The 25,432-nt window shown below is 57.9% G+C and overlaps 2 protein-coding genes across 3 annotated transcripts; one reads left to right on the top strand and one right to left on the bottom strand.

The window, feature by feature from the left end:
* Positions 1-1,543: 1,543 nt before the first annotated feature.
* Positions 1,544-6,130, bottom strand: ZNF511 (zinc finger protein 511). Of its 2 annotated transcripts, none has more exons than XM_027594007.2 (6): positions 5,875-6,130; positions 4,739-4,812; positions 4,265-4,466; positions 3,966-4,090; positions 2,734-2,883; positions 1,544-1,910 (listed from the first exon to the last, which is right to left on the bottom strand). In XM_027594007.2, the coding sequence occupies exons 1-6, from the start codon at positions 6,025-6,027 to the stop codon at positions 1,832-1,834; spliced, it is 783 nt and encodes a 260-aa protein (XP_027449808.2). In that variant the 5' UTR covers positions 6,028-6,130; the 3' UTR covers positions 1,544-1,831. The 2 variants fall into 2 exon arrangements, with proteins under 2 accessions (XP_027449808.2, XP_027449817.2); XM_027594016.2 differs by having other exon boundaries at positions 4,265-4,355; positions 5,875-6,128.
* On the top strand, positions 6,075-24,413 carry TUBGCP2 (tubulin gamma complex associated protein 2). Its single transcript, XM_027593990.2, has 18 exons — positions 6,075-6,171; positions 8,656-8,815; positions 9,886-10,014; positions 10,804-10,980; positions 11,953-12,112; positions 14,263-14,470; positions 14,754-14,953; positions 15,344-15,533; positions 16,100-16,245; positions 17,711-17,891; positions 18,556-18,736; positions 19,529-19,701; positions 19,967-20,095; positions 20,477-20,597; positions 21,147-21,290; positions 21,806-21,934; positions 22,632-22,795; positions 24,023-24,413. The coding sequence occupies exons 2-18, from the start codon at positions 8,666-8,668 to the stop codon at positions 24,156-24,158; spliced, it is 2,718 nt and encodes a 905-aa protein (XP_027449791.1). The 5' UTR covers positions 6,075-6,171; positions 8,656-8,665; the 3' UTR covers positions 24,159-24,413.
* Positions 24,414-25,432: the final 1,019 nt, after the last annotated feature.

Below are 25,432 nucleotides of genomic sequence, written 5' to 3'. Positions count from 1 at the left end.
ATTTAGACCCAAGTGTGATAACCCCGTTTCCCACTACAAATAGACGGAGGCAAACTCAGCGCCCTCAAACAGCCCGCCCTTGGGTCCTACTCCCATGCAAACGAGCTCTTCCTTGTCAACGTGTCCAGTTGACGTTCCCCTTGACACTGGACCTGGAAACCACACCCAGGTTTGGCAGCAGAAACACTCTCCCTGAAGTTTGACATCCTCCATTTCTCAGAAGAAAAACCAGGACAGGCTGAACGAGCAGCTTTCTGGGTAGGGCCAAAGCAAGGATTGGAACCCAGGACGGACAGGCCCCAAAGACCACACGGCAGTCTTACTGGGGCTGACACCGTGGACAAGGAGGTTTGGCACAACGTGCTGCAGTGAGAAAGGCCAGTGTGCTCCTGCAGACGGCGGGGGCAGTGCGAGGGACCGTGCAGGAGCTGGAGAAGGAAAGGTCTCCGAGGGGAGGCGGACAGAGACAGAATGGGAGTTTCGCATGTTAGCACTGTCTCTATGCTGTGCTTTTAAGAGACAAAGGAGGGACTCTGGGTCAGCCCTGACACATCGCCCCCAGCCAAGGCTGGTCCCTGCCCCCCCACCCTCCACGAAGTGCATGCTAGGTCTCTTGCTGATGCCCTAAGACCTGCACTTTAGGTTTTGTTTTTTTCTGTAAGCACTTGGTAGCCCACCTTTAGAGCTTTTACTGTGTGAAACTACTGGTGTGACATGACCCCCCCCCGACAGTCCCTTTGCTCCAGATTCCGGAGAGTCACAGGTGTGGCTCAGCGGGAGCTGGGGCACCAGCCTCCATGCCAGGAGCCACAGATGTCCACCAGCTGCCTCTGGCCAAGCCCAGAGCCCAGAAAGGACAGGCTGGAGGTGAGGTGGGGAGGGGCAGGCCCATCCTCCTGCTGCTGGCTGAGCTGGAGCCCTCAAGCCAGCAGTCAGCACAGGAGCGGCCCAGGCGCATGCCTGATGGAGATGGGGCCTCCAGAGAGAGACCCTGCTGTTGGGTCCCCACTCCGCTAGGTCTAGCCCTGAGAGCCCCAACTGTATCAACACCGAGCTGACCCCACTGTTTCCGTTCAGGTGCTGCTCCCAGCACTGCTTCCCTGGTAGCTGCATTACGCTCATCCATACGAGGGTACAATGACTCCACTCTGTTCCTGCCGAGCATGTGCCGGCCAGGCCCTGGAGCTCTGGCCAGAGCCCCCTCCCTCGCCGTGACGCTCCCTCACTGCCCCATCATGGTCTTTCCTTGGAGAAGCCACCCTGGCCGCACTGCCCCCCGAGGCACGCATGAGCCTTCCCTGGTTCTCACCAAACCCCATCAGGTCTGATCACTGGTGTGGTGAAGGGGTGATCCAGGAACCTCTCGTCAAGCCATGAACATCAGCGACTCAGTGCTGCGTCCTGCCCTTCACCCCCTGGGGGTTTGAGGCTTCGTAAATCCTCCTGAAAACCCAGCACTGAGAACAGATTAGCCGTGGGTAGCTGCTGTTCACTTCTCTACCCAGTTCAACAACACACAAGTGACAACTGGAGACTAACGGGAGACTGTTAAAGGCAAGTATTTACATGTTTACAAAGCACATCCTCAGGACGGCCATTTCATTCCCGAGCATGTGTTGGGGCCACTTCTGGAACTGGTAGGCCTGTCACTGCTTCTGCGGTCACATAGTGGTCCACCAAGGGACTGGCATTGAGGATCAAGGATGGCAAATGCCTGGGTTCTAGGGCAGCCACACCAGAAGGCGAGAGAAATCGCACTACTGACACCATGTGAAAGGCAACCACCCCCTTCGGGGTCTGTTCGGAGGCCCATGGCTCTCTGTCCACATTGTCACCGGTGTTCCTTTCTTTTCTTGGTGCTTTTAAATCCTCGTGACGCACCTTGACCGAAACAGATGGTAGAAGGTATTCTGAAAAGAAAAACAAATCTTTGTACTAAACCGTTACGGTTTTTGCCAATAAAAAACCCAACTCGTAAAAGCAGCATCATGAGTATGCTCTTCTTGTTCTGGGGGGCCCCTTCTCTTTCACTTTGTGGGACATTCAGCACATGGGCGCTCCTTTCCCTGGATGCCCTGTACCCCAGGCCCGGGGCAGCCCCTTCCTGGGGCTGGCCAGCTGCCTCGGACCTGCTTCCTGAGGGAGACTCTCCCAGCCAGTAGCGTGCTTGCCTGGGACACTCGGCCAGGAGGGCCGCTGCTGCCAAGTTTCCAGGCCCAAGCTTCCTGTGACCCAGCATCTGGAAGAAGCCACGGGCATCCAGGACCCACTTGCAGGCCAAAGTCTGGGCGGCAGCATGAGGGCAGCGGAAGGGATACAAGCCCACCTTCCTGTCTGTTTGCATTTGTTGGGCAATCTCTTTCCTCCTGCCCAACATTTTCCCCCAAATTAGACTTAAAGTCAAGTTTAACCCAATGAGAGAATAATTAGTATGAGAAAGACTTGTAGATCATAACTTCAGCAACTACAGCCAGTGGTCACTCTATCCCAGTTTAGGCCATGATGCAAAGGGGAGGGGGTGCCTTGCCTTCCTGGGTCCCAAAGCAGGGCACACACAAGAAACTGAGATATTCAAGAGAAACAGAAATAGTCAGGCTGTCAACCGCTGCGGAAGCCAACACTCAGACCCAGCATCTGCTTCTCTCAGTGACAATACTGCCCAGGGTCAAGTCCAGCGTCATCCTCATAAAACACACATTCAGAACTTGCTGCAGAAAGACGGCAGGCACTGACCTGTGGCTGTATGTCCGCCGCTCGCCCACGCGTTCTGGGAGGGGGGCCGCGTGTTCAGAGCAGACTTCCATGGCGTCCCCTCCCGACTGCTCCCCATCATCGCCCAGAGCTTCTGCCAACACTTGTACAGTGGCCACCGGTGTGGCTGAACTGTGGAGACAGGGGGGTGAGTGGTGGCCCTGTGACCCTGTCTTCCCTCACGGACCAACTCGCCACAAAAACACCACTGCTTCTTGCAAAAATATTTTATAGCTATCCTGGCATAGTGTAATTCTTAGACTGCTGAGACAGAGACAGGGATGATGACAAAATCCTAAATGAACATTTATATAACAGGTGCCATGTTTATAAGCTTAGTGCAATTACACTTTATCTTTTGAAAATAGCATTTCTGGGGTGCTGTGTGGTAAATGCCTATCAGGGGAGCATAAAGTCTTTTCACGACCATACATGAGAAATCTACTAATGTTAACTACAGGGTACTGAGAGCCTCCTCCCTAACCCCTACTGGACCCAGCATTGCAGGGCTTTTCTCCTTGAAATGATCCCTCCAAAAGGAGAGAGCTACCTCACATCCAAAGCCTCCCACTGTCCCATGCCGCAGTGTGCTTTCAGAATTACATTACTTTAAAGAGCAGAGTCCCACTGAGAGAAACTGTCTGAAAAAACTTCAATCAACACAATTCTCAGGAGATTCTGAAGGACCAAAGAATCACTTGAAAGAGGCAAAGAAATACAACACAAATTCAAACATTACTCCTGAAGCATTTCCCCAGGTGCACTCTTAACAATGACGGTGGCAAAGAGCTTTATTGTCAAGTCACCAACCAGACAAAAAAAAAAAATCACAGGGTCAGTGTGAGGGGAGGGCCTCACGGCCTGGGACAAATTCCCAGGGGCTGTCAGCACCACATGGGGCTGGCACCTGGGGGGGGGAGGTGCAGGTACAGCTCTAGTGTGAGTGCAGAGAAAGGGGTGATGCTCCTAGATGCCCCGGGGCAGACACCGCTCTGAGACCCCACTCATTCCCAACAGAGCAGCAAAACCATGCCCTACTGGTTTAAGCCTCCTGACGAACAACTCCCGGGTCAGCGATTCCGTATCTGCAGCTGAACGTGACATAAGTAACGCAGATGCTTAACTACAGCGCCAGCACCCTTCGAGTCTCTACACCCAAAATGCTTTTCTAAATTCAACGGCCCGCAGCTTGCTTTCTGTACCGCCTCGCGTACCCTCTGCTTTTCTTCGGTTTATCAAATCGGAAGTCGGCTGGGTAGAGGTGACGTCTCACCAGGTGATCCTTCCTGTCTTTGCCGGTCTTGAACTTCTCTGTGCAGCCTTCCACCAGGCACTGATACTGAAACATAAATGGTGCCGCCTCTGTCCTGACCCCCACCTTGATGGTGCCCCCTCACCTGGCCCCTGACCCCCAGGGCGCTGGCACCCACCAGGCAGACAGCTCAGGAACAAGCCCCCTCCCCCACCCCCAGACGACTGCCCTTGGGCCCGGGGGCGCGGACGCATCACCCACCATGTCCTGCCTTTCGGATAGGATCTGGAACAGAGAGTCATGCCACTCCAGTATGTGGGTGTCCAGCAGGTGCACGGAGGGGAAGGCCCGTCTGCAGAAGGAGCAGACGTTTCTGTGCAGAGTGTGGTAGTGGTGCTCATAGTCCTCCAGGGTGTCGAACACCTGGCAGCACCCTGCCCCCTGACAGGTGAACTCGGGCACCCTGGCGAAGGAAACCGCCTCGTGGGAAGGCCGTTCTGCGGCTAACAGAGGGCCTCAGGCTGCCGGTCCACACCTGTCCTCGAAGTGGCCTGATAAAGCACTGATGTTTCCTTTCCAATCCCAAATCCAATTCTCACAGGCCAGCTAGGAGGCGGCCAGGCCAGACCAGAGGGGCGTGGACGGTGGTCGGGCTGAGAGCGGCAGGGCAGCAGGTCACCGGGAGGGGCGGGCAGGGCCTGGGGAGGGGGCGGCGCTGGGCCCAGAGCCACTCACCTGGGCCTCTCAGGCGCCTCTGTCACCTGCGTGAGCACGTCCTGGAGGTACAGGTGTCGCTGCACATCCCCATCCTGCGGGACACGCACGTAGTGGGCGGGGCCGGGTACTGTGGTTCCGACGCTCCAGCGGCCGCAGGCTCCGCCCCCAGCATCGGCCCCGCCCCCCCATGTTGCCCCGACCGCAGGCTCCGCCCCCAGCATCGGTCCCGCCCCGCAGGCCCCGCCCCCTCCAGCCGGCCGCCCCCTCGCCGCGGGCCTCGCCCCCACCCATCAGTCCCGCCCCGCAGGCCCCGCCCCTCCAGCGGCCGCCACGACCGCAGGCTCCGCCCCATCCAACGGTCCCGCCCCGCAGGCCCCGCCCCCTCCATAGGCCGCCCCGACCAAAAGCTCCGCCGCGCAGGCCCCGCCCCTCCATGTTGCCCCGACCGCAGGCTCCGCCCCCAGCATCGGTCCCGCCCCGCCGGCCCCGCCCCCTCCAGCCGGCCGCCCCGACCGCAGACTCCGCCCCCACCCAACGGTCCCGCCCCGCAGGCCCCGCCCCCTCCAGCCGGCCGCCCCCCTCGCCGCGGGCCTCGCCCCCACTCATCGGTCCCGCCCCGCAGGCCCCGCCCCACCAGCGGCCGCCACGACCGCAGGCTCCGCCCCCACCCAACGGTCCCGCCCCGCAGGCCCCGCCCCTCCAGCGGACGCCACGACCGCAGGCTCCGCCCCATCCAACGGTCCCGCCCCGCAGGCCCCGCCCCCTCCATAGGCCGCCCCGACCAAAGGCTCCGCCGCGCGGGCCCCGCCCCTCCATGTTGCCCCGACCGCAGGCTCCGCCCCCAGCATCGGTCCCGCCCCGCCGGCCCCGCCCCCTCCAGCCGGCCGCCCCCTCGCCGCGGGCCTCGCCCCCACCCATCAGTCCCGCCCCGCAGGCCCCGCCCCTCCAGCGGCCGCCACGACCGCAGGCTCCGCCCCATCCAACGGTCCCGCCCCGCAGGCCCCGCCCCCTCCATAGGCCGCCCCGACCGCAGGCTCCGCCCCCACCCAACGGTCCCGCCCCCGCAGGTCCGCCCCTCTCGCCGGCCCCGCCCCCGCCCGGAGTCGGCCGCATTCCCCGTCGACAACTGCTTTCTCGCCCCTTGGCTCACACACCTCGAAAAACTCGTGGTCCCGCGGGAAGCGCACCCGGCGCGCCGCGAAGTGGAAGGGCGGGGCCCCGGCCGCGGGGTCCCGCTGCACAGGCAGCGGCTCGGCCGCCCCGGGTGCCCCCACCAAGCGGGAGCGCAGCGCGGGCGGCAGCTGCATCGCCCTGCGCACTAGCGGCCCCACGGCCGGCCGGCCACCGTCCGCGAGCGGGGCGGGCCGGAAGTGTCGTCGCGCCACTTCCGCTACCGGCGCGGGCTGCGCGAGGGGCTTCGGCGGGCCGGGTGCAGACGCCCGGCGTCCGCGGTGAGTCCGGCGGGGGGCGGCGGCGCCTGGCCCCGGGGGGCGGCGAGGCCGGGCGCGTCCTCCCTCCCTGCGCGCTCGTCCGGCGCGCGCGGCGCTTCCCCGCGTCGACTGCCCGCGGGCGCAGGCCGGCCAGCGGCTCGCCCCTGGAGCGCGCGCTGCCCGACTCCGGCGCCGCCCCGGCCACGGTCGGGTCCCCACACGGGACCGCGGAGTCCCCCTCGCAGACCGTGACCTGCGGACGCCCGCTGCAGAAGCCCGCACTGCCGCTCTCCGCCTCGCTGCTCGCAGCGCGTCCGCCCCCCGCCGGAAGGGCCGGGGCGGCCGCTGGGTCCCGCCTGTGCGCGGCGCGTCCCCGGACCGGAGCCAGAGTGGTCTGCGGACAGTTCGCGCTTCTTGTTGGGAGCCGTTCGGCGGCCTCCCGTTACCTTGGTCCCCTCGGTCCAGTGAGCCTCTCTTGGCCGGTCAGGCCCTGCCTTTCTAGGGACCTGCATCCCGTCAGCGCCGGAGATGTGCCGGCCGCTGTGCCCGGTGCCCCCCGCGGAAGAAGTAGGGGCGGGCTCGGCTACCCTGGAGCCTCCTGCCTAGCTGCGGAGACCGACTGTGCAACAGTCCCCTAGCGAAAATGGTGGTGGGTGGCTTAAGGGACGCCAGGGTGCTGGGGACTTGCCAGGGGCGGGTGGGGTGGCTCCGAGGCTGGCTCCCCTCCTCGCACAGGTGGTTCAGCGTGGACGTGCACGTGCACGCACGCGATGGCCAGGAAAAGGGGGTTCTGTGTCTTTAACAAGTTAAGAAATCACTTTAAAAAACGTAATTTAAAAAGTATAATTAACTTACTTCGTCCTGGAAGTAAGGGTGTGTGGCTACGTTCCCAGTCAGTCATTTTCGCAGCTAGGAAGAGCTCTGGACAGACTCCGTTTTTCACCTCTTACGAAACAGCATTAGGAGTCTTGACTTTTTTTCACAAACTGATGTTTTCCAAGCCCATTTGTGCAGTTAGCTTTGAGCCCTCAACAAACGCTCGCTGCCACTTCTCTCTGCCTAACTCATTCCTGGGGAAATGTGCAGTAGGCGGCCTTCCTCCACCCTCTGCGCCGCTCGCGGTCGGGAGGAGGAAAGTTCTGCCCTGTCACAGACGTCTGTGTTTGCAGCCACCGACAGAAGAACTCAGGAGCGTCGGAAAGAGCTGGCGGGCTGTTGTGATCAGATGCTCCTCAATGCTGTTTTCCGTGGGGATGCTGTTGACATTTTTGGTGGGGTGCTTCTGTTGGTGTTTAGGTTCCCTGGTCTCCTGCCCACTGAATGCCAAGAGCACCCCTCTGGTCACTGTGACAACCAGAAGTGTCCCTTACACATTTCCAGATGTCCTCCCAGGAGAGGTCCTGCCTGCAGCTGAGAGCAAGTTGTTGCAGGAATCGTTCCAGATCTCCACAGAGAACTAGCTTCCTTGTATATTAATACTTGTGACGTAGGCATGTCTGTGCTTGTGTTTTTACCACAAACACAACGTTTCGTGCAGATAGTTTTAAAATAAACATTCTCTCAGATGATCATTCTTCTGATGTGCTCTCTCCACCTGCTGGTATCTGGTGGACAGGTGTTTCCTTTCGGTGGGAAATAGTGTGGTTGCTATCTAGCATGACAAAGGGTCCTCAGTCCAGCCAGTACAGGACAACCCACATTCCTTGGGACACCTTGTAGCACATGGATAAAACCAATTGCCCTTAGATTCAGAGAGGCCTCAGTGGGAAAGTTCCGTGTCCTCTTTGCTGTCTTGCTTGTAGTTTGCAGTGCCTCGTTCGGGGTCCTCTGTGATCGGTAAGGTAACTGATGGTTTAGGATGCTGTTGGTGACTCAGGTCCAGTTTTCCTTTTGTAAAACCAGCCACTTCAGTAACAACATTTCCACTTGGTCAGCCCTACGTAGTAAAAGCACACTTATTCCTGCTTCTCTAGTAACAAGGCCATAGGAACTTACCAAGTATGGGCCCTTTGGGGCTTTCACAGCAGCTCTGTGGGTAGGATTTACTAGGCACCCCTTGTCAGAAGAAGCCTAGAGAGGACAAGCTCCTTGCCTAGGGCCCTATAGCCCAGAACTGGCCATGTCAGGGTTCAGACTGGCTGGGACTCCACAACCTAGGCCCTGCTGCACCTCATGTCCGTGACTGGTTACTGTGAGCACCTCCTGATTTTACAAGTATGTATGCTCACGCTTAACTGTTCTGCTTTTATGTTTGGAGATACCCTGGCTCCGGCCAGTTTTAAATGTTTATATACTAGGAGATTAGAGCCTCACTTTCTCAGTGTGGATTTGCAAATTAATATTCATTAGTTAATTAGCATATGTGGGAGTGTGTGCTGAGTCTTCTCTGCTTGATGCTTGATATTTAAGTTGGGCCTCGTCTCCACTAGAGCTGTTAGCACAGTTTTGTTTTTATAAATGGCTTTCCTCTTATCTTTAGGAAAACCTGTTGTGATGTTGTTTCAGAGCCAAAACTATGAGTGAATTTCGGATTCACCATGATGTCAATGAGCTGCTCAGCTTGCTGCGTGTCCACGGAGGGGATGGGGCTGAGGTCTATATTGACCTGCTGCAGAAGAATAGGACCCCCTATGTCACAACAACTGTATCTGCACACAGTGCCAAGGTGGGTTCCGTCCCTGGTGCTGCGCTGTGCCCTGGGCAAGGCGGGCCCCGGCCTGGTGCAGCACTGTGCCCTGGGCAAGGCGGGCCCCGGCCTGGTGCAGCGCTGTGCACAGAGTTCACCAGCTTCCTGCCTGAGCAGCCACAGCATCACCAGTGTTGATGGCAGACAATGCTTGTTAAAGGCTTTTCTTGGACCAAGTTTTGTGCTCAGTCATCAGAAGATGATTCCTCTTAGTGGCTCTTGTAACTCACCCTGTTGTACAGATGAGTAATTGGAGGCTCAGGGAGAGCGCTGGGCTATCAACCTGACTTTAGAACCCAGGTTCTGGGTCCCATGAGGAAGGAGACTCCTATTCCTCTGGATGAAAAGGAAGCTCCTGGCGACGCCTGGCTGACTCAGTTGCCTGGAGCATGCGACTCTTGATCTCGGGGTCATGAGTTTGAGAGCCCCACATTGGGTGTAAAAATTACTTTAAAAAAATAAATAAAAAACTTGAAAAGGAATCTTCTGGTATTAACTCTATTGAAATCCCTTTAAAGCAGATTTTTCTATCTGTATTCAAATAGTATATAATTCAAAATTATAGATTTTCAGTAAGAGAGAATTTTGAAATTTATTTTTAGAAACACATCATGAAACTTCAATTATTTAAATAGATTAATAATGGCACCAGGATAACTAGGAAAATTCACTGAGCAGACAGTGTTTGGGAACACAAAAGTGAATTTAATTTATAACAAGGGGAACACCATAAATCAATGAGCAAACATAACCGCTGAGCCTAATTACAAAGGGAATAGCATTGAATGTATGAAGCAAATGCATAAACTGGTAGAAAAATCTAAGTGGTTATTTCCTGATCTCGGGCTGAGGAAGCATAACAGGAGGGAAACTACAGGGGAGACCGTGCATAGGGTTAACAAAATGTTTGTTGGGTTTAAGTCTTATTTCAGAGGTATGTGATCATTTAGCCTACCTAATTTCACTATTTTGGTTTTTGTGTTTTATTTTCTGGAAGATTTTTTAAAAGTTGTTATTGTCACTGAATCTCTCGTGTTTGTGCTTTTGAGGTTAAAATAGCAGAATTTTCTCGTACTCCGGAAGACTTTCTAAAGAAGTATGATGAACTGAAATCTAAAAACACAAGGAACCTTGACCCACTGGTGTACCTATTATCAAAACTCACGGAAGACAGAGAGGTAACGGCTGTGTGGGCTCACTTCAGGAGTGTCGGGAAAGGCGAACGTGTGGCGGGTTTCAGACGGAGTTTGTGTCGGGGGGTTGCGCTGGTGGACGCTTACGAGATTTGCTCCGTTGAGACAGTGCCTCTGATGGCACATTTCTATGCTGCTTTCCCTGCTCTGTGCTAGTGGCCCTTTGAGGTAAAGTAGGGATGTATTTGTGGTGCTTCAGAGCGAACGTAGCTCACACTGGCAGTAAACTTGAGAAGTATTCCAGTCGTTACCTCCCGGGGTGGGGGCTTTATTTTTTGTTGTCTCATGCTGTGTTTTCATGTGTTGTGAATTGTACATGTGTCATTTGCAACACTAAGGAAAGCACTCAGTGTCGAGGCTGGAGGAGCTGCTGCGCCCGCGAGCGTCCAGGGAGGTGCCTGGCCCTCTCCCTCTGCAGGCCCAGGGCCTGTTTCGGGGTGAAGGATGCGGCCAGGCACATTTGACTGTCTGTGCCGGGGACGGACAAAGGGAAGTGGTCCCACTGCAGTATGGGAGACTGGCCGAGTGCAGAGACGGGGCTGTGCCCTTGGGAGCGGAGTTTGGGGACTGGCTGTTGAGCGGCCGTAGGATTATCCTCCTCTCCTGATTTGGAGCTGTGGCACCTTGTGGCAGCAAACGCTGAGAGACTGGACTGCAGCTCAGGGACTCGTGGGGTTCTGTTGTTCCTCCACATGGAGTCGGGAAGGAAGGAAGCAGGGGCTGGCTGTGCTCTGCAGAGCTGGCCCATGTGATCACGATCTTGTGTGTTTTCAGACTCTGCAGTATTTACAACAGAATGCGAAAGAACGCGCCGAGCTTGCAGCCAGCGCTGCAGGCAGCGGCACCACCAACTTCAGTGCCCCTGCCACGGCCTCCAAAATCTCCATGCAGGAGCTTGAGGAACTGAGGAAGCAGCTTGGCAGTGTGGCCACGGGCTCGACGCTACAGCAGGTGGGGCTCCCCCACCACCCTCGGGGGTGACAGTCCTGGACCACAGGAGTGGATAACGATGTAGGAAGGTTCTGACCCACCAGGCTGTCGGGCTTACCTGTTGGGGGCACTCGGATGGATCTCAGCCTCCGTAAATTGTGATTCTTCCTTTCCCTCAATTAGTTTTTGACAGTTTATTTTTGTAAGAATATGCTTTATAGACCATTTTCTGTCTCTCATACTTACCCCTTTCTCCTGCCCTTGGTTTCATGTCCTGCCCCCCAGCCCCTTGATGTACGTCTGTCTTGTCATGGTGTTGCCCCTGTGGCTTTCAAGCCCTCAGAGCAGCGCCTGTGCTTGTTGGGCTCTGACAGGCACGACAGCCAGCGCTGGTTGGGAGTGTCTTACGTCAGCACCTCCCGTGTCCTCACACTGCTACCCTGTGTGACGGATGAGGAAACAGTTGCACCTGTCCTCTCGCTGGCCACCCTTGACCTGGTACTTCCAAAAGCCGGGCCCCTAGGACTGCCCTGGTCAGCTTCTGGCGGCTGGTCCCACAGGAGGACCACTGCTCTGGGCATGTGCAGGAGGTGGCCTCTCCCCTGGCCCTGAGGGGCCCAGGTGGGGGCTCCCTTCCCTAGCTGGCTGTCCCTGGGGCCTTGTCTCCACCCATCAGGTCATGTCTAGACTTCGTGCCACCAGGAAAAAGCCATTGAGTCTATGTGTAGAGGGTCCCAAGAAAGGTGCAGCCTGTTGCCCGTGCTCCTGGCTTACCTGTGGGTTCTGCACAGACCGAGACCCCGGTGAGAGGCGGGGTCCCCGTCTAATCGCCAGTGCCTTGCACCATGATGGGCATGGAGATGTTCACTTCTTCACGCTTTTATTGATCCCTCATGTGTTGAGTGATTGACTTCTCTGGTGCCGTAGATGTCAGTTTTAAGTATTAGTACTAAAAGTATGTCTCTTCTTTGTTTTTGAAAATATCCCCACCAGTCTCTAGAACTTACAAGAAAGTTGCTTCGAGATAAGCAGAACAAAAAAAATTCAGGCCAGCGCCTCCCCGTCTTTCCGCCATGGGTATACGAGAGACCCACACTGGTTGGGGATTTCCTGACTGGCTCAGGCGTAAGCACGGACGCGGCTGTGCCTATAGGTATGTGATGTGTGTGTTTCTAACACCCGGGCGCCTTTGAGCATGTGGTGCACTGTCCTTCCTGAGTTCTCATCCTCAGTGGTGCCAAGCTCTTGTGTTCTCGCTGCCTCTGGATGTTCCTTTCTCTCTCCTCCCTGCACCTCATCTTCCAAGCAGATCCTTGGGGCTTGCTCCCAGGTCTTCCTTGCCACTTTTCCTTTGCAGGGTGACCTCGTTTGTTTTAAGGAATCATATTGTCCCCATTGTGATCCCAGATCTCTACCCTCAGGACGTCTGCCTGAATTTTGGTCTCACGTGGCCATCTGTCTGTTGTGTGTGTCTGTAGTGGGGCTCCTGACCTTCCCTCTTGTGTCCCCACTTTTCGCACAGTGACTGGTGTCACAGGTCACCGGGTGCTGGAGCTGGGAGTGGTACCTGTGTTTGCTTCCTTCCCGCTGCACCAGCCTGGTCCCAGCCCCCCCCCCCCCCCATCTGCCCCTCTTGCCCAGACACAGTCCTTCTGCTCTCACTGGCTTGGGGCTCAGCACCTCCGCAGAGCTTCCTGTGTTAAAGGAATGTTCTGGATCTGCTCTGTCTAGTATGGGGCCATCTGCGGAACGTAGCTAATGGGCATTGAACTGCAGCTGGTGCGGCTGAGGAATGGGTGTTTAGCTTTCTTTCCCTTGGCCCAGGTAGCCCGTGGCGTGGAGCCTCGCATCCTGCCCTGCTGCCATGTGGCTGTCTCCGTCATCCCAGAGCTAGCGGCTTTGAGCCTCAGGCCTGTGTCCCGTGTAGCTTCTCTAGTGATCCCTCAGACTCTGGGGAGCCGCAGAGATCCTGGTGGATTGGCCTCCAGGCCACACCTCCCTGTGCAGTGTCCCCTCAGCCTGGCTTGTTCCCCTGTCCCTTCAGCGCTTAGCCTCCAGGCTGGCTGTGCCACCCCGGCTGTTCTTCCTCTCTCAACCTGCGACACTGTCCTTTTCCATATGTGGGCAGGGTGCTGGAGGGCAGGGTGGTGTCTGCCCCCTGAGGCCAGGGTCCCCACCGCAGGACCAGCTGACCCGGTGCTGCACCCCTTACCCCCCACTGAGGGCGTCCACTGGGGCTCTTACTGGGGTGATGCTCAGATTTCAAGTGGGGAGTGTTGGTGGCAATTCCTAGAAGGCACCCCTGCACTTGAGAAACAGGAAGCCGAACCTTACTGCTTCAGTTGGAGCTGTGAGTGGGCTTGTCCTGATGGCTGTCGGAGTCGTGGAGAGGAAGCGGAGCTTGAAGTTCAGAGCATGGCTCTGAATGCTGCGTTACCCGTGCCTCACACGGACAGGTGGCTGCTGTGCTCAGAGCCTGTGTTCCACCGTCAGCAGGCTGGTGTGCGGGTGTGCAGCGCCAGCAGTGCTTCTGTGAACCACCACGTGTGGTGCAACACCACCCTGCGCCACCAGGCCCCAGTTCTGGGGTGCCGCGGTGCTGACACGGGCACCCACTGGGCCAGCTGCACAAGGCTGGGCTGTGAGGCAGCGTCACGGAGACACCGTTTTGTTGCTGCTGCGTGTGCTCCCCACACGTGGCGATCTGTCCCAGCAGGTGTTGGGGAGGACACAGAGGGTTGTGAACCGAGAGAGGCAGGGAGCTGCCTGGGCCAGGAGGCGTTTGGCCGGTGGCCCTGGCCGATGGCTTGTGACTGTCCCTAATTGGGTGGTTGTAAGGAAACCGTCTCATACTGTGCATACGTGTTGGAAGTTGTCACCACTTTCACGTCTTTGAAGGAAGTCTTTTCATTCCACAGCAGCCCAGACTCGATAAGTTGTAACAAGTGCTGTAAGAACAGCTTACATCAGAAGTGCTTCTTAAATTCCTGACTTTCTCCTTTTAAACGTCAGGCTTTTATTTGCATCCAGAGGGTTTTATCTACCTGGTACTGTGAGGCTGTGGTGCATTGCTCAGGCTCCACCTGTCCTGTGCTCATGGTGCTTTTGGAATCCTAGGCTTTAAGCTCCCTGGGATGAGTCAGATCCCAGTGAACAGCCTGATTCTCACGCCCGTGAACGTATGAGGGAGTAACAGAGGAGTCAGCAGAGGGTGCCTGAGTAGATGAGGGCAGGAGAAAGATCAGTGGGGGTGAGGGGCCCTGGAGGCGAGGCCGGGGCCCAGCTGGTATCTGCGGCCCCCAGGCACGCTGCCCCTGGCCTCGCAGGAGTCGGCCGTGGTGGAGGACCTGCTCTACGTGCTGGTGGGTGTGGACGGCAGGTACATCACCGCCCAGCCCCTCACCGGGAGGCAGAGCCGCACCTTCCTCGTGGACCCCAACCTCGACCTGTCCGTCAGGGAGCTGGTGAACAGGATCCTCCCTGTGGCTTCCAGTTACTCCACGGTGACCAGGTAGATGCCAGACGGGACCTGAGGCTGGACACAGGCCTTCCCAGGTGCTCTTGACCCCTGCAGCTTGCATTTTGTGTCTGTAAAGATCATTTGACTCCTAAAGAGTGTCCTCATCTTTTGTGACCCGGTTTCATGCCTGGCACGGTTTTGAAGGGCCTGGGGACAAGTGCAGGGGGCTGGTTTCGAAGAGCTTGAGTGGGGAGGGTGCTCGGAACATCTGACATCTAATCTGAAAATGTGGCCTCCCCTGCTCATGGGTCCTGTGTGCTCCTTTCCCTCCTAGGTTCATTGAAGAAAAGTCTTCCTTCGAGTATGGACAGGTGAACCATGCCTTGGCGGCTGCCATGAGAACCCTAGTGAAGGAGTACCTGATCCTGGTCACGCAGCTGGAGCAGTTGCAGAGGCAGGGCCTCCTGTCACTTCAGAAGCTCTGGTTCTACATCCAGCCGGCCATGCGCACCGTCGACATCCTGGCCTCCCTTGGTACATGCCTACCCTCCCACCCGCCATGTCGGCCGGGCCATGGGAGGGACTTGGGGCAGTGGGCAGGCACATTCCATGGCGGAGCGGGTCGTGGCGTGTGAAGGGGAGACTCCCAGACCAGTGTGCCAGGCATTCGTTTCTTCACTGTGGATGCCAGGGTGTGAGGCCAGAGCCTGTATTGCTTCATGTTTTAATTTGTGGGAGGAAAATTCTGGAAGCTCTTACTGATAAACTTTCATTGGTGATTACGAGCTTATGGTTTGAGTGTCTCCCACGAGAGGAGCACCTGTCCCCAGAAGGAGGTCCTGGTGTGTCGTGACGTAGCTGGGGGAGCTGCAGGCACCCCTTCTCAAAGGCACTGAGTGCTGCCCCCACCCCCCCCCCCGGCAGCCACCTCGGTGGATAAAGGCGAGTGTGTTGGGGGGTCCACTCTGAGCCTTCTCCACGACCGGAGCTTCAACTACACGGGCGACAGCCAGGCACAGGGGCTGTGCTTGTACTTAACCAAGGCCGCCAGCGTGCCCTACTTCGAGATTCTGGAAAAGTGGATCTATAGAGGAATAATCAATGACCCCTACAGGTAGGGCTTGCGGAGCCTGAGGGAGATCTGGGTAAGACGCCCACATGCAGCCATGCTGCCCAGGGAGGCTTTAGCGTGTCGGGTGGCAGGGTCAGAATCGCCTCGCGTGCAGCTCCCGGGCCTCCGTCACAGTTGGTGAGGGTGGGTGTTCCAGTACATTCGAGGAGCCAGGGCGGCCCATGGACAAGTCTGTCGTGTCGAGGTGTATTTGCTAAAGGACTTTAAAAGTCGTGCCGAGGAGTAGCGTTTCTCTGCTGGTGATTCACATAACAGTCTGGGGGGGGGGCCTGACAACGTGATTTTAAAACCGTGCCCCGCCAAGCAAGACCTGAAACAGGCATGAAGGGGTTGCTCCCCTGCTGTGGGGGTTGGCTCGTTGCCTGGGTTCGCATGGCAGGGAAGGGCTCCGTTCCCCTGGCGGGTGGGGCTAGAGAGGTTGACCTGCAGCCCCGTGGCCCTGAATTTCCTCGGAGCGGGCTCTCAGCTGGGGACTGGGCACGGGGCGTCCTGAGCCCGTCGGCCTGTCAGGCGTGGCTTGCCGCCTGAGGACGTCCCGTGCCTGCCAGCGAGTTCATGGTGGAGGAGCACGAGCTGCGGAAGGAGAAGATCCAGGAGGACTACAATGACAAGTACTGGGACCGGAGGTACACGGTCGTGCCGCGGCAGATCCCCTCCTTCCTGCAGAAGATGGTCGGCAAGGTGCTCAGCACAGGTGAGCCCCACGCCCTGCCCAGCACGCACTCGCCTCTGCCCTGTGGCTCTGTGCCCCGCCATGCACTGCACGGGCTGCAGAGCCCCCACAGGGTCTTCCTGGGCCTGGCCGTTGTCCCGTCTGACTCCTGGGGTTCCGGGTGCTGTTGCTTTGTTCCCTGACCCCAGGACGTTGTCTCACAGGTGGCTTTTCCTCACTACTGCGTTTCTAGAACTCTGTTACCACTGACAGGAAATTGCTTTCCTGCTCCCAGCCGGCGCCAGACGTGCGGCTTTTCCACACCAACATCCAGCCCTCCTGTTGTCTGTGCGCACCAGCCGGGCATCCTGTGAATTAGCCCGGTCCCGGCACGGACCTCCCAGGGTTGGTGGGCACGGGCTCCTCAGGCTCAGAGCTCAGTCCCTCAGGGCAGCCCCCACATCAACACTGCTGTCCGCACCGCTGTCTGACGTGGCTACGAATTGGAGGTTCCCGTGACCCCCTCCTCGGGGTTGATGATTTGCTAGGACGGCTCACAACTCAGGGAAACACTTTACTTTCTAGATTACCGAGTTATTAGAAAGGATACAAGTGAACAGCCAGCTGAAGAGGTCCACGGGGCGAGGTCTGGGCGGGTGCCGAGCACAGGAGCTCCAAAGTGTGTGGCACTCGATGCGCCACCCCTGTGTGGACGTGTTCACCACCCGGAAACTCTCCACACCGCTCCACTTAGGAATTGTAGGGAGGTTCCGTTATGCAGGCGTGAGTGATGAAATGGTTGGCCGTCGATTTATCCTGTCTCCAGCCTCTCTCCGAGCCCAGCATCAGGGGGTGGGACCATAGCTCCCGCCCTCTGGTCACAGGGTTGGTTCCCCGGCATGCAACCCCCAGCCTGAGCTGGACAGGGGCTGCCCAGAGTCACCTCCCGGGCGTAAACTCAGCTGTACTCAGAAGGGGCTCATGAGCCACAAGATTGCAAGGGTTTTAGGAGCTCAGTGCCAGCAACAAAAACAAAGTCCAAGGATCCACGTCCTTCTGGGTCAGTCTCATACACCACTGCAAGAATAGCAGTCGAGGACCTGGGCTCAGTGGCCCAGGGCTGTTCCACTCGCCATCACACGGGCTGGGAACCGGAGTTAGAAACACAGAAGGACTGAGGTACCGGACAGTCTTCCAGCCAGGGACTTGGTGGTCAAGGACAGGGTTGGAAGATGGTTGGGAACCTCATTCTCTGAAAGCTTTTTGGAAATTATTTCTGTGTTTTTTGTTAGAAGAATCCGGATGAAAGAGAGTCTAGCCTGTTGTAGCACTTAGTGCTTCTGTCCTTCGTGGGCATCAGTTGTGTTTCCCTGCCTCACGTAAAGGGCTCTAGAACTGTGTTTCCAGTCCACTAGCTAGTGTTGGGGTCACGGTATCCAAGGTTCAGACCTGTGGTTTAGCGTTGGTATAGTGAAAATTTTAATCTGTTTTCTCCTTGTCTTTTCAGGAAAATATCTGAATGTAGTCAGAGAGTGTGGTCACGATGTCACCTGCCCAGTGGCCAAGGAGATCATCTACACTTTGAAGGAGCGAGCATATGTTGAGCAAATCGAGAAGGCTTTTAACTACGCCAGCAAGGTCCTGCTGGCCTTCCTGATGGAAGAGAAGGAGCTCGTGGCGCACCTGAGGTGAGCTCTCTGCCTTCTGCCTTCTAGCTCAGCTTGTAGGACCCTCCTGACGTCTGACCAAGGCCAGAAACTTAGTCTTAGCAGCTCTGCTTCGTCGACAGAAACACAAGCATGCTGCCAGGTTGTCTCCAGCCTGAGAACCTTGCATAGTTGTGACCCTGCCACCTTGGTCCTGCTCCCCAGAGCGCAGTGGGGCCATGGTCTGCCTGTGTCACCTTGTTGGAGGTGACACAGCTTGCCCAGTCTTGCCACCGGTCCAGGGCCACCGGCCCTTTCTGGACAGTGTTTCCTGCCGTAGCTGGACACAGCGGTCCTTCACCTGTACCTAAGAACTGTTCATTTCTGCTCGTTTGTGAAGCTGACTGTTTCTCCCCTTTCTCATGTACTTCTCTGGTCTGTGGCCATACCACCCTGAACACCCCCGATTTCATCTGATCTCAGAAGCTGAGCAGGGTCGGGCCTCCTTAGGGGAGCACTGCTGGGCGAGGAGCTCAGCTCGTCCTCCCTGGGCTGCGCTGCCTAAGCCCCACCTGATCATCCAAACTGCTGGTTGTGGTGGGAGCCCTTCGTCTGCATGCAGCTCTTCCTTGTCAGCCGTCTGTCAGCTTTTCCTGCGTGTCCCACAGCTGTGCTGGTGACCCCTGTGCCCCCACCCGCTCTGTAGGTCCATCAAGCGCTACTTCCTGATGGACCAGGGGGACTTCTTTGTGCACTTCATGGACCTCACCGAGGAGGAGCTGAAGAAGCCGGTGGACGACATCACGCCCACCCGTCTGGAGGCCCTGCTGGAGCTGGCCTTACGCATGAGCACTGCCAACACGGACCCTTTCAAGGATGACCTCAAGGTGGGGGGGGCCGGGGGGCGCCCGTCGACCCAGCGACGGGGCCGGGGCAGGGGAGCGCCATTCAGACCCACTGACCTGCGTCCAGGCAGGTGGGGCAGCCACCTGAGCAAGATGCTGGCCGTAAAACCCCAGGAGAACCCAACCCTTGACGGTGATCCCGCAGCTCACCCTGAGCAAGGTGTGTGAGCGGCTCAGGTCCGTTTACACGCAAATTTTTTTCGATAAATACAGTACAGTGACAGAAATGTATTTTCTTTCTTATTGATGTTTTCTGTTCTGTCGCTTTATCCTAAGAGCACAGTACACGTCATGACAGAACACGTGCTCGTCACGTGTGTCAGGCTCTCGGTCAGCAGCAGGCTATTCAGTTAGGGATATGGGAGGTCAGCAGGTCCCTGTGGACTTTCAACTGAACCAGCTGGTTGGCACCCCAGCCCCAACATTGTTCACGGTCACCTTGCTGTTTTCCACTAAGTATGCTGCTCTTTCGGCTGGGTCCTGGCACTTGTGGTAAAATTGTAAATCTGAAGAGATTCAGGCTTTTCTCATTTGCTGTGTAGTTTCTTGTTTACGCCATCGGGCATCTTAAAAATGATCTCTCTGCACGTTTCGCTTCGGTGGAAAGTGGCTGAGGCTTTATCGGCAGACACTTGTTTTGTAAGCCAGCCTTTACGATGCAGAGTCTACGTCGGAGGAAGCTACCTCAGTCCTGGACTTGCTTCTCCAGCTCGTGGGGCAGCTGGGTGGGGGCAGCGGTCAGGATGTGACGCTTTTTTCTTTGTCTTTCTCAAGATCGATCTGATGCCTCATGACCTCATCACTCAGCTCCTGCGGGTTCTGGCCATCGAGACCAAGCAGGAGAAGGCGATGGTCCACGCCGACCCCACTGAGCTCACGCTGAGTGGCCTGGAGGCCTTCTCTTTTGACTATGTTGTCAAGTGGCCCCTGTCACTGATTATCAACAGGTGAGCATTGGTCTTTCCGGCACCAGCTGCCGTGGACACAATTCCAGGTTTGCCCGGAAGGCAGGATTGCATCCACTCTGCAGACAGCTGTCCATGTCCACTTCTGTGCGGGGTGGGTTGCCTGGCTGCCTGGCGGCCAGGGAGCAGAACAGCCTCAGCGATGTCAGAGCCTCGGCCGCCGTGTGCCATGAGCCTCATGGTGTCTGAGGCCGGCAGCGCCCACCAGGTGTCAGTCAGCGTGCTGTGCGCCTTTTCCTTCTTGCAGGAAAGCCCTGACCCGCTACCAGATGCTCTTCAGACACATGTTCTACTGCAAGCACGTGGAGCGGCAGCTCTGCAACGTCTGGATCAGCAACAAGGCCGCCAAGCAATACTCCCTTCACTCTGCAAAGTGGTGCGTCTGCTCTGCACTCCCAGATGCTCCCCTCAAGGCAGGAGCGTTTCACTCTTCACAGCTTTAGAAAGGCAGCTCGTCACACAGCTCTGTAGCTTTTTGACCCGTGACGAGTTTCACACTGCAGCGCAGGGCCGTGGCCGCCCACGGTAGACGTGGCTCTGTCCCTCAGCTGTCGGTGTGGACGTGCGGGTGCTCGGGTCTGTCAGCGTGAGCCCTGTGAGGCTCGGGGGTGTTTGTTCACTCCCGCCGGCGCACACGCTTGTCTGTGACACCGGGTGGTGTGTGGGCCTGTGTGGGGGTGCTCAGCGCAGGGCCCCCTGACCGCGGAACGGGGGGCCCACGGCTGCCGCAGCGGTGACCATTCTTGTGCTTGCTCAGGTTTGCTGGTGCCTTCACTCTGCGACAGCGGATGCTCAACTTTGTTCAGAACATTCAGTACTACATGATGTGTGAAGTGATGGAGCCAACGTGGCACATCCTTGAGAAAAACCTGAAGTCTGTGAGTTTGAACTTAATACGGCATAACACTTAAAAGACTCTATGCCAACCGGTTGCACCAAGTAGGTTCTTGTGAAGGGAACATAGTGGGCTGGATGCCAGGGCGTTAGTGCCGTGCTTGCCCCGGGCTGGTGAGGAGGAGACAGCAAAGCCCTCCGTACACAGAAGCGGTTTCTTTGTGAACACAACAAATGTGTGCGTGAGTGAGACTGAGATTTTGTGGGGGTTCCCCTGAGGTGGTGCAGAGAGCCTTGGGGTTGGGGTGGCTCTGTGCCCCCCACCCCCATCCCAGCACCCCTGGGGTCTGTCAGCAGGTCCCAGAAGCGTGACGGGACGGCAGCCATGGAAGAACCAAAACCGTGGCCTTTTGGGGGCATGTTTAGCATTTTTTTGTGGGGGTATTTTGAAGTTTCCTCTCAAAATCCATAGGGTCATTTAAGGAAAGGAAACAAAACAGAAGTACACAGAGCGGCAGCCTGGCCCGCGTAGGGGTCTGGTCTCCTCGCAAAGTCATGCCAAAAGCCAAGGCAGGTGCCGTCTCTCCACGCAGGCGTCCAACATCGACGACGTGCTGGGTCACCACACGAGCTTCCTGGACAACTGTCTGAAGGACTGCATGCTGACCAACCCCGAGCTGCTCAAAGTCTTCTCCAGACTCATGTCCGTGTGCGTCATGTTCACCAACTGCATGCAGGTGCGCCACCATGCAGCCTGCCTGCCTTCTGCCCGCCTTGTGCAGGGCTGTCTCTCTGAGGCCTCTTCCGCTGTTGTGGGCCGGGACCAGCAGCTGCAGCGTCTCTGTCCCCAGCCCTTTTCTGGGCACCTGGCATTCTTTTTGTCCAATTCAAGTTATTTGATTCAGTTACAAGCAGCTACCTAAAATGCTGATACAGAAAGTAAGTATTGGGAGGCAGAGGGGGTGACGCAGGGTTCACCAGGGCTCCAGGGCGTGCAAGGTGGTTGCCAGCCTCTGGGGGATAGGAGCCTGGGAGCCAGATCCGTATGGGGCTCGCCCTGAGGAGATGCTGTCTTCAGAAGACTCTGTTGACGAGCCCTCTGACAGGCACCCCTAGAAGGCATGTGGGCACAGCTGCAGCTCCCCGAGTTCACGTCTGCTGTCCCCGCATCTGCAGATGGTGCCTCAGCTGTGCGGTGGTACATACTCCACTTGGGCTCCTGAAACTAACAGCATTTCTTCCTGACCCCAAGAGATTTACACAGAGCATGAAGTTGGATGGTGAGCTGGGCCGGCTGATGTTGGAGCACGGCACGATGCTGGGGCCGCCCACGGAGGCCGAGCGGGCAGAGGAGCGTGCCCGCAAGGAGCTCGCTAGGAAGGTGTGCAGCGTCCGGCTTTGTCCAGCAGGCCCGCCGCTCCCCTCCTTCCTGTTGTCCCTTTGATTAAAAAAAGTTCATCCTAATTAGGTTCCAAACATGAGCTAGAGGATCTCTTCTCCAGATTTGTCCAAACCTCAGCCCCACTGTGCTTGAGGGTGAGGCCACAGTTCCCCAGAGCAGGGGTTGGGGTGTCTGCAGAGGGCCTGCCACGCAGCAGGCACAGGGCCATGGGCCCTGCTGTCACTACGGTCAGAGTCCAGCCTTAACTAGAAGGACGAGGTGTCTCCACCTTCTTTGAGGGGATGCGGGGAGGGGGCATGGGCCCTGCAGCACCAGGCCCAGCTCTGGAGGGAGCTCAGGCCTGTACTCCCGTGTCCACTCTCTTTGCTGAGAGGGAGCCAGGAGAAAATGCTGCATTCCCTTGAAAATCTGAGCCACGTAAAGAACCCATGAGGTGCATGGACTTGCTGCTTCCTTGTGGTGGGAGCAGGGCAGGGCGCCAACTGCCCAAACAGAGCATGTCTCTGTGTTCCGCAGTCTCAGGAACTTTTACGATGCCTTAACTTTTATCACATGAAAACTTGCCCAAATTCCTTCTATTTAGAAAAAAAGGGGGGTGGGGAGGGAAGCCGAGCTGGTAGTGAGCAGTGCTGAGGTGGGGCTGGAGGCACTCATGGTGCGCGACCGTGTCTTCTAGTACCTGGCTGAGCACGTGGATGCCCCTCAGCTGACCTCCAGCTTCGAGGCCACCATCAACAAGTTTGACAAGAATTTCTCGGCACATCTGCTTGACCTCCTGGCCCGACTGAGCCTCTACAGCACCAGTGACTGTGAGCATAGCATGGCCAGCGTCATCTCCAGGTGGGTGCGATGGCACCGTCCCGTCCCGTGTGTGGTCAAGAGTCCTGGGCTTCCCCCATGTGCCCCCCCCATGCAGCTTTGGGCCACCGCAGGGAGGGGGTGACTGAGGCGGTGTCTGCTTGGGTGTTTGGGTGTGCGGGCACTCGTCCTTCACCTCAAGGTCACTGCTTATTCCCTGAAGTGACAGATGCGCGTGTGTGGTGGTTTGTGTTCACTCGTGAGTGTGTGCACCAGTGACCGTCCGTGCCCCAGCGCTGGTCCCTGTCTGTGGGCCGGGCTGGCTCGGGCTCGCCCAGCGCTTTGCTCCCTGAGCCAGGACCCAGGACACTGGAAGGGGCCCCCCCCCAGCCCCCAGCCCCCAGCCTTGGGCCATGCATGGCGGCAGCATCACCCCGTTTTCAGATGCGCAGCCAGGAGGCAGGCAAGGGAAGACAAGACCAGCAGTGCTGCTCAGGCCAGGAAGTCACTGGGAGCCAACAGGGGGGGTCATGGCAGCGCTTACTGAAGCCTCCGTGTTTGGGCTCTTGGGGCTGGCTGGGCCTTGTCACCACTCTCAGGAGGTGTGACGGAGCATTCCTGGTGGCTCTGGGGGGGCCCACTGGGGAGGACACAGTGCAGGAGCGTGGAGACAGGAGCAGGGGCCAGCAAGCTGGTCAGCCGGTTTGTGGTTCTGGGGCCAGCAGGTTCCCACAGCCTGTGAAGCCTGGCAGTGTCCTGGACGCCCTGCTCTACAGAGGGGGGGCAGAGGGTCAGCTGATTTCCAGTGATTTGGGGGAGGTGTCCTTGCCTGGGACGGTGTCAGACGGACGTCTGATGTCCTAAGTACAGGGCCTGGGAGGTGCCCTCAGCCTATGGCAGCCTTGGGCCCTTGTGCCAGGTAAGGCCGGCCCCAACATCCAGGGGCCGGGGAGGGCTGCCAGGGAGGTGGGTGGGGGGTGGGGGACAGCTCTTCTGCTGGGGTTTTAGCAGGGAAACTGAAGCTATGCTTCTGCTTAAACCCCTAATTAGGAGTTTTGGTTGTTCTGCTTTCAGTTGGCATGTGTGTTTAGGTTCCGATGTCAGTGTTGCTTGAACCAGGGAAGGCTGTGTGGGTGGGTGTTCCTCGCACCTGGTGCAGAGCCGACCCTTTGACTGCGGGGTGGATGGGTTGCCTGGTGTGGCACCGCAGGGAGGGCACCTCTGCACCTGGGGCATCTGCGCGGGAGCCCAGCCCGTCTCCTCCCGCAGATTGGACTTCAATGGCTTCTACACGGAGCGCCTGGAGCGTCTTTCTGCAGAGAGGAGCCAGAAGGCAGCCCCCCAGGTGCCTGTCCCACGGGGCCCCCCAGCATCAGCGCCCAGGGTCGCTGTCACCGCACAGTGAGGCTGCAGGTGCTGTGGAGAAATGAGTTCAAAACCTTTTACTTGGATATCGCTGAACCACCTGTTGTTGCTGTTTAAATATAAAGTCTGAATGTCATTCCTGCGTGCTGCTCTCGTGTCTCGGGGTCCTGGGTTCTGCTCTGCAGCAGCTGCCCAGACCAAGCGGGCTCCGCACAAGCTCTGCTCTGAACTTTCTTCAGTTGAGCAGGGTCACTTTTTTAAAATGCTTCTGTTCTCAAATAAAGAGAAAGTGAAAACATACAGCATTTGAGCAACATGAAGATAATTTCCAAAGTGCCATGCAGGGGACGGGGTAGGTGTCCACAGCTGGTCAGGTACACGGGCCTGGACTCCCAGAAATCCACTGTTGTGCTAGGTTGGGCTCCGGGCACTAGGGGGCAGCACGGTCCTCGAGCTGTCGCAGGGCCGGGCCAGAGGGTGGGGGAGTCCTCAGGAGCACCTGCCTGCCCAGCCCGCCTGCCGGCCCGCAGAGGTCCTAGTGGAACCTGACCCCGGCCGCCCCACACCTGTGACTTCCGCCGTGCTGCCCACCTGCCAGAGGTCATGTGTCACTGTCCCAGTTGATCTCTGACCACCTGCCCCGGGAGGGGGGTGTCCTTCTGGGGGACACGGAGGAATGAGAGCCAAAAGCAGGCTCCTGGAGGCAGCCTGGGTCCCCCCTTGTGGCTGCTCACTGCCTTGCACAGGAAGCACCGTGGAGCTGGGGGCTCCCTTTCAAGCCACAGGCGGTTTCCTCTTCCAGTCTGCAGTGTGTACAGCCATCATGGCCAGAGCCCTGGCGTTGTGCAAACCTCGTGCTGAGCAGAGGAACCCGCCGGCCCCTGGCTTGCGGCCCTCCTGCCCTGCCCTGAGACCCAGAAACCTTGTGTCGCCATCCCGGGCTGCGGGCAGCAGGCTTGCCCACGGCACCTCAGGGCTGCAGGCGGGGGTGGGGGGGGTGGGGGGGGTGGGGGGGGGGGGGGTGGGGAGCGGCACAAGAGCTGTGTTGGGGGCTTGCCCACGGCACCTCAGGGCTGCAGGCCGGGGTGGGGGGGGGTGGGGGGTGGGGAGCGGCACAAGAGCTGTGTTGGGGGCTGCGCGGGGTCCTGGGCCCTAGGGCCACCCCCCATCCTAGGGGCAGGCCTGTGCTGGTCCTGGCTGCCGACTAGCTGCAGGCGCAGTCCGGTCCACTGCCCACGGAGCGTGTGCGTCCGCAGCAGCTTTGGTTTCTGCCAGTGCAGGGGCTTTTGCCTTTTACTTCTTGTTTTCAAATAA

Source organism: Zalophus californianus, chromosome 15 (assembly GCF_009762305.2).
Source record: "Zalophus californianus isolate mZalCal1 chromosome 15, mZalCal1.pri.v2, whole genome shotgun sequence".
Classification (NCBI taxonomy): Eukaryota; Metazoa; Chordata; class Mammalia; order Carnivora; family Otariidae; genus Zalophus; species Zalophus californianus.
The sequence above is the reverse complement of the archived record's forward strand: the minus strand, read 5'-3'. Positions and strand labels throughout refer to the sequence as shown.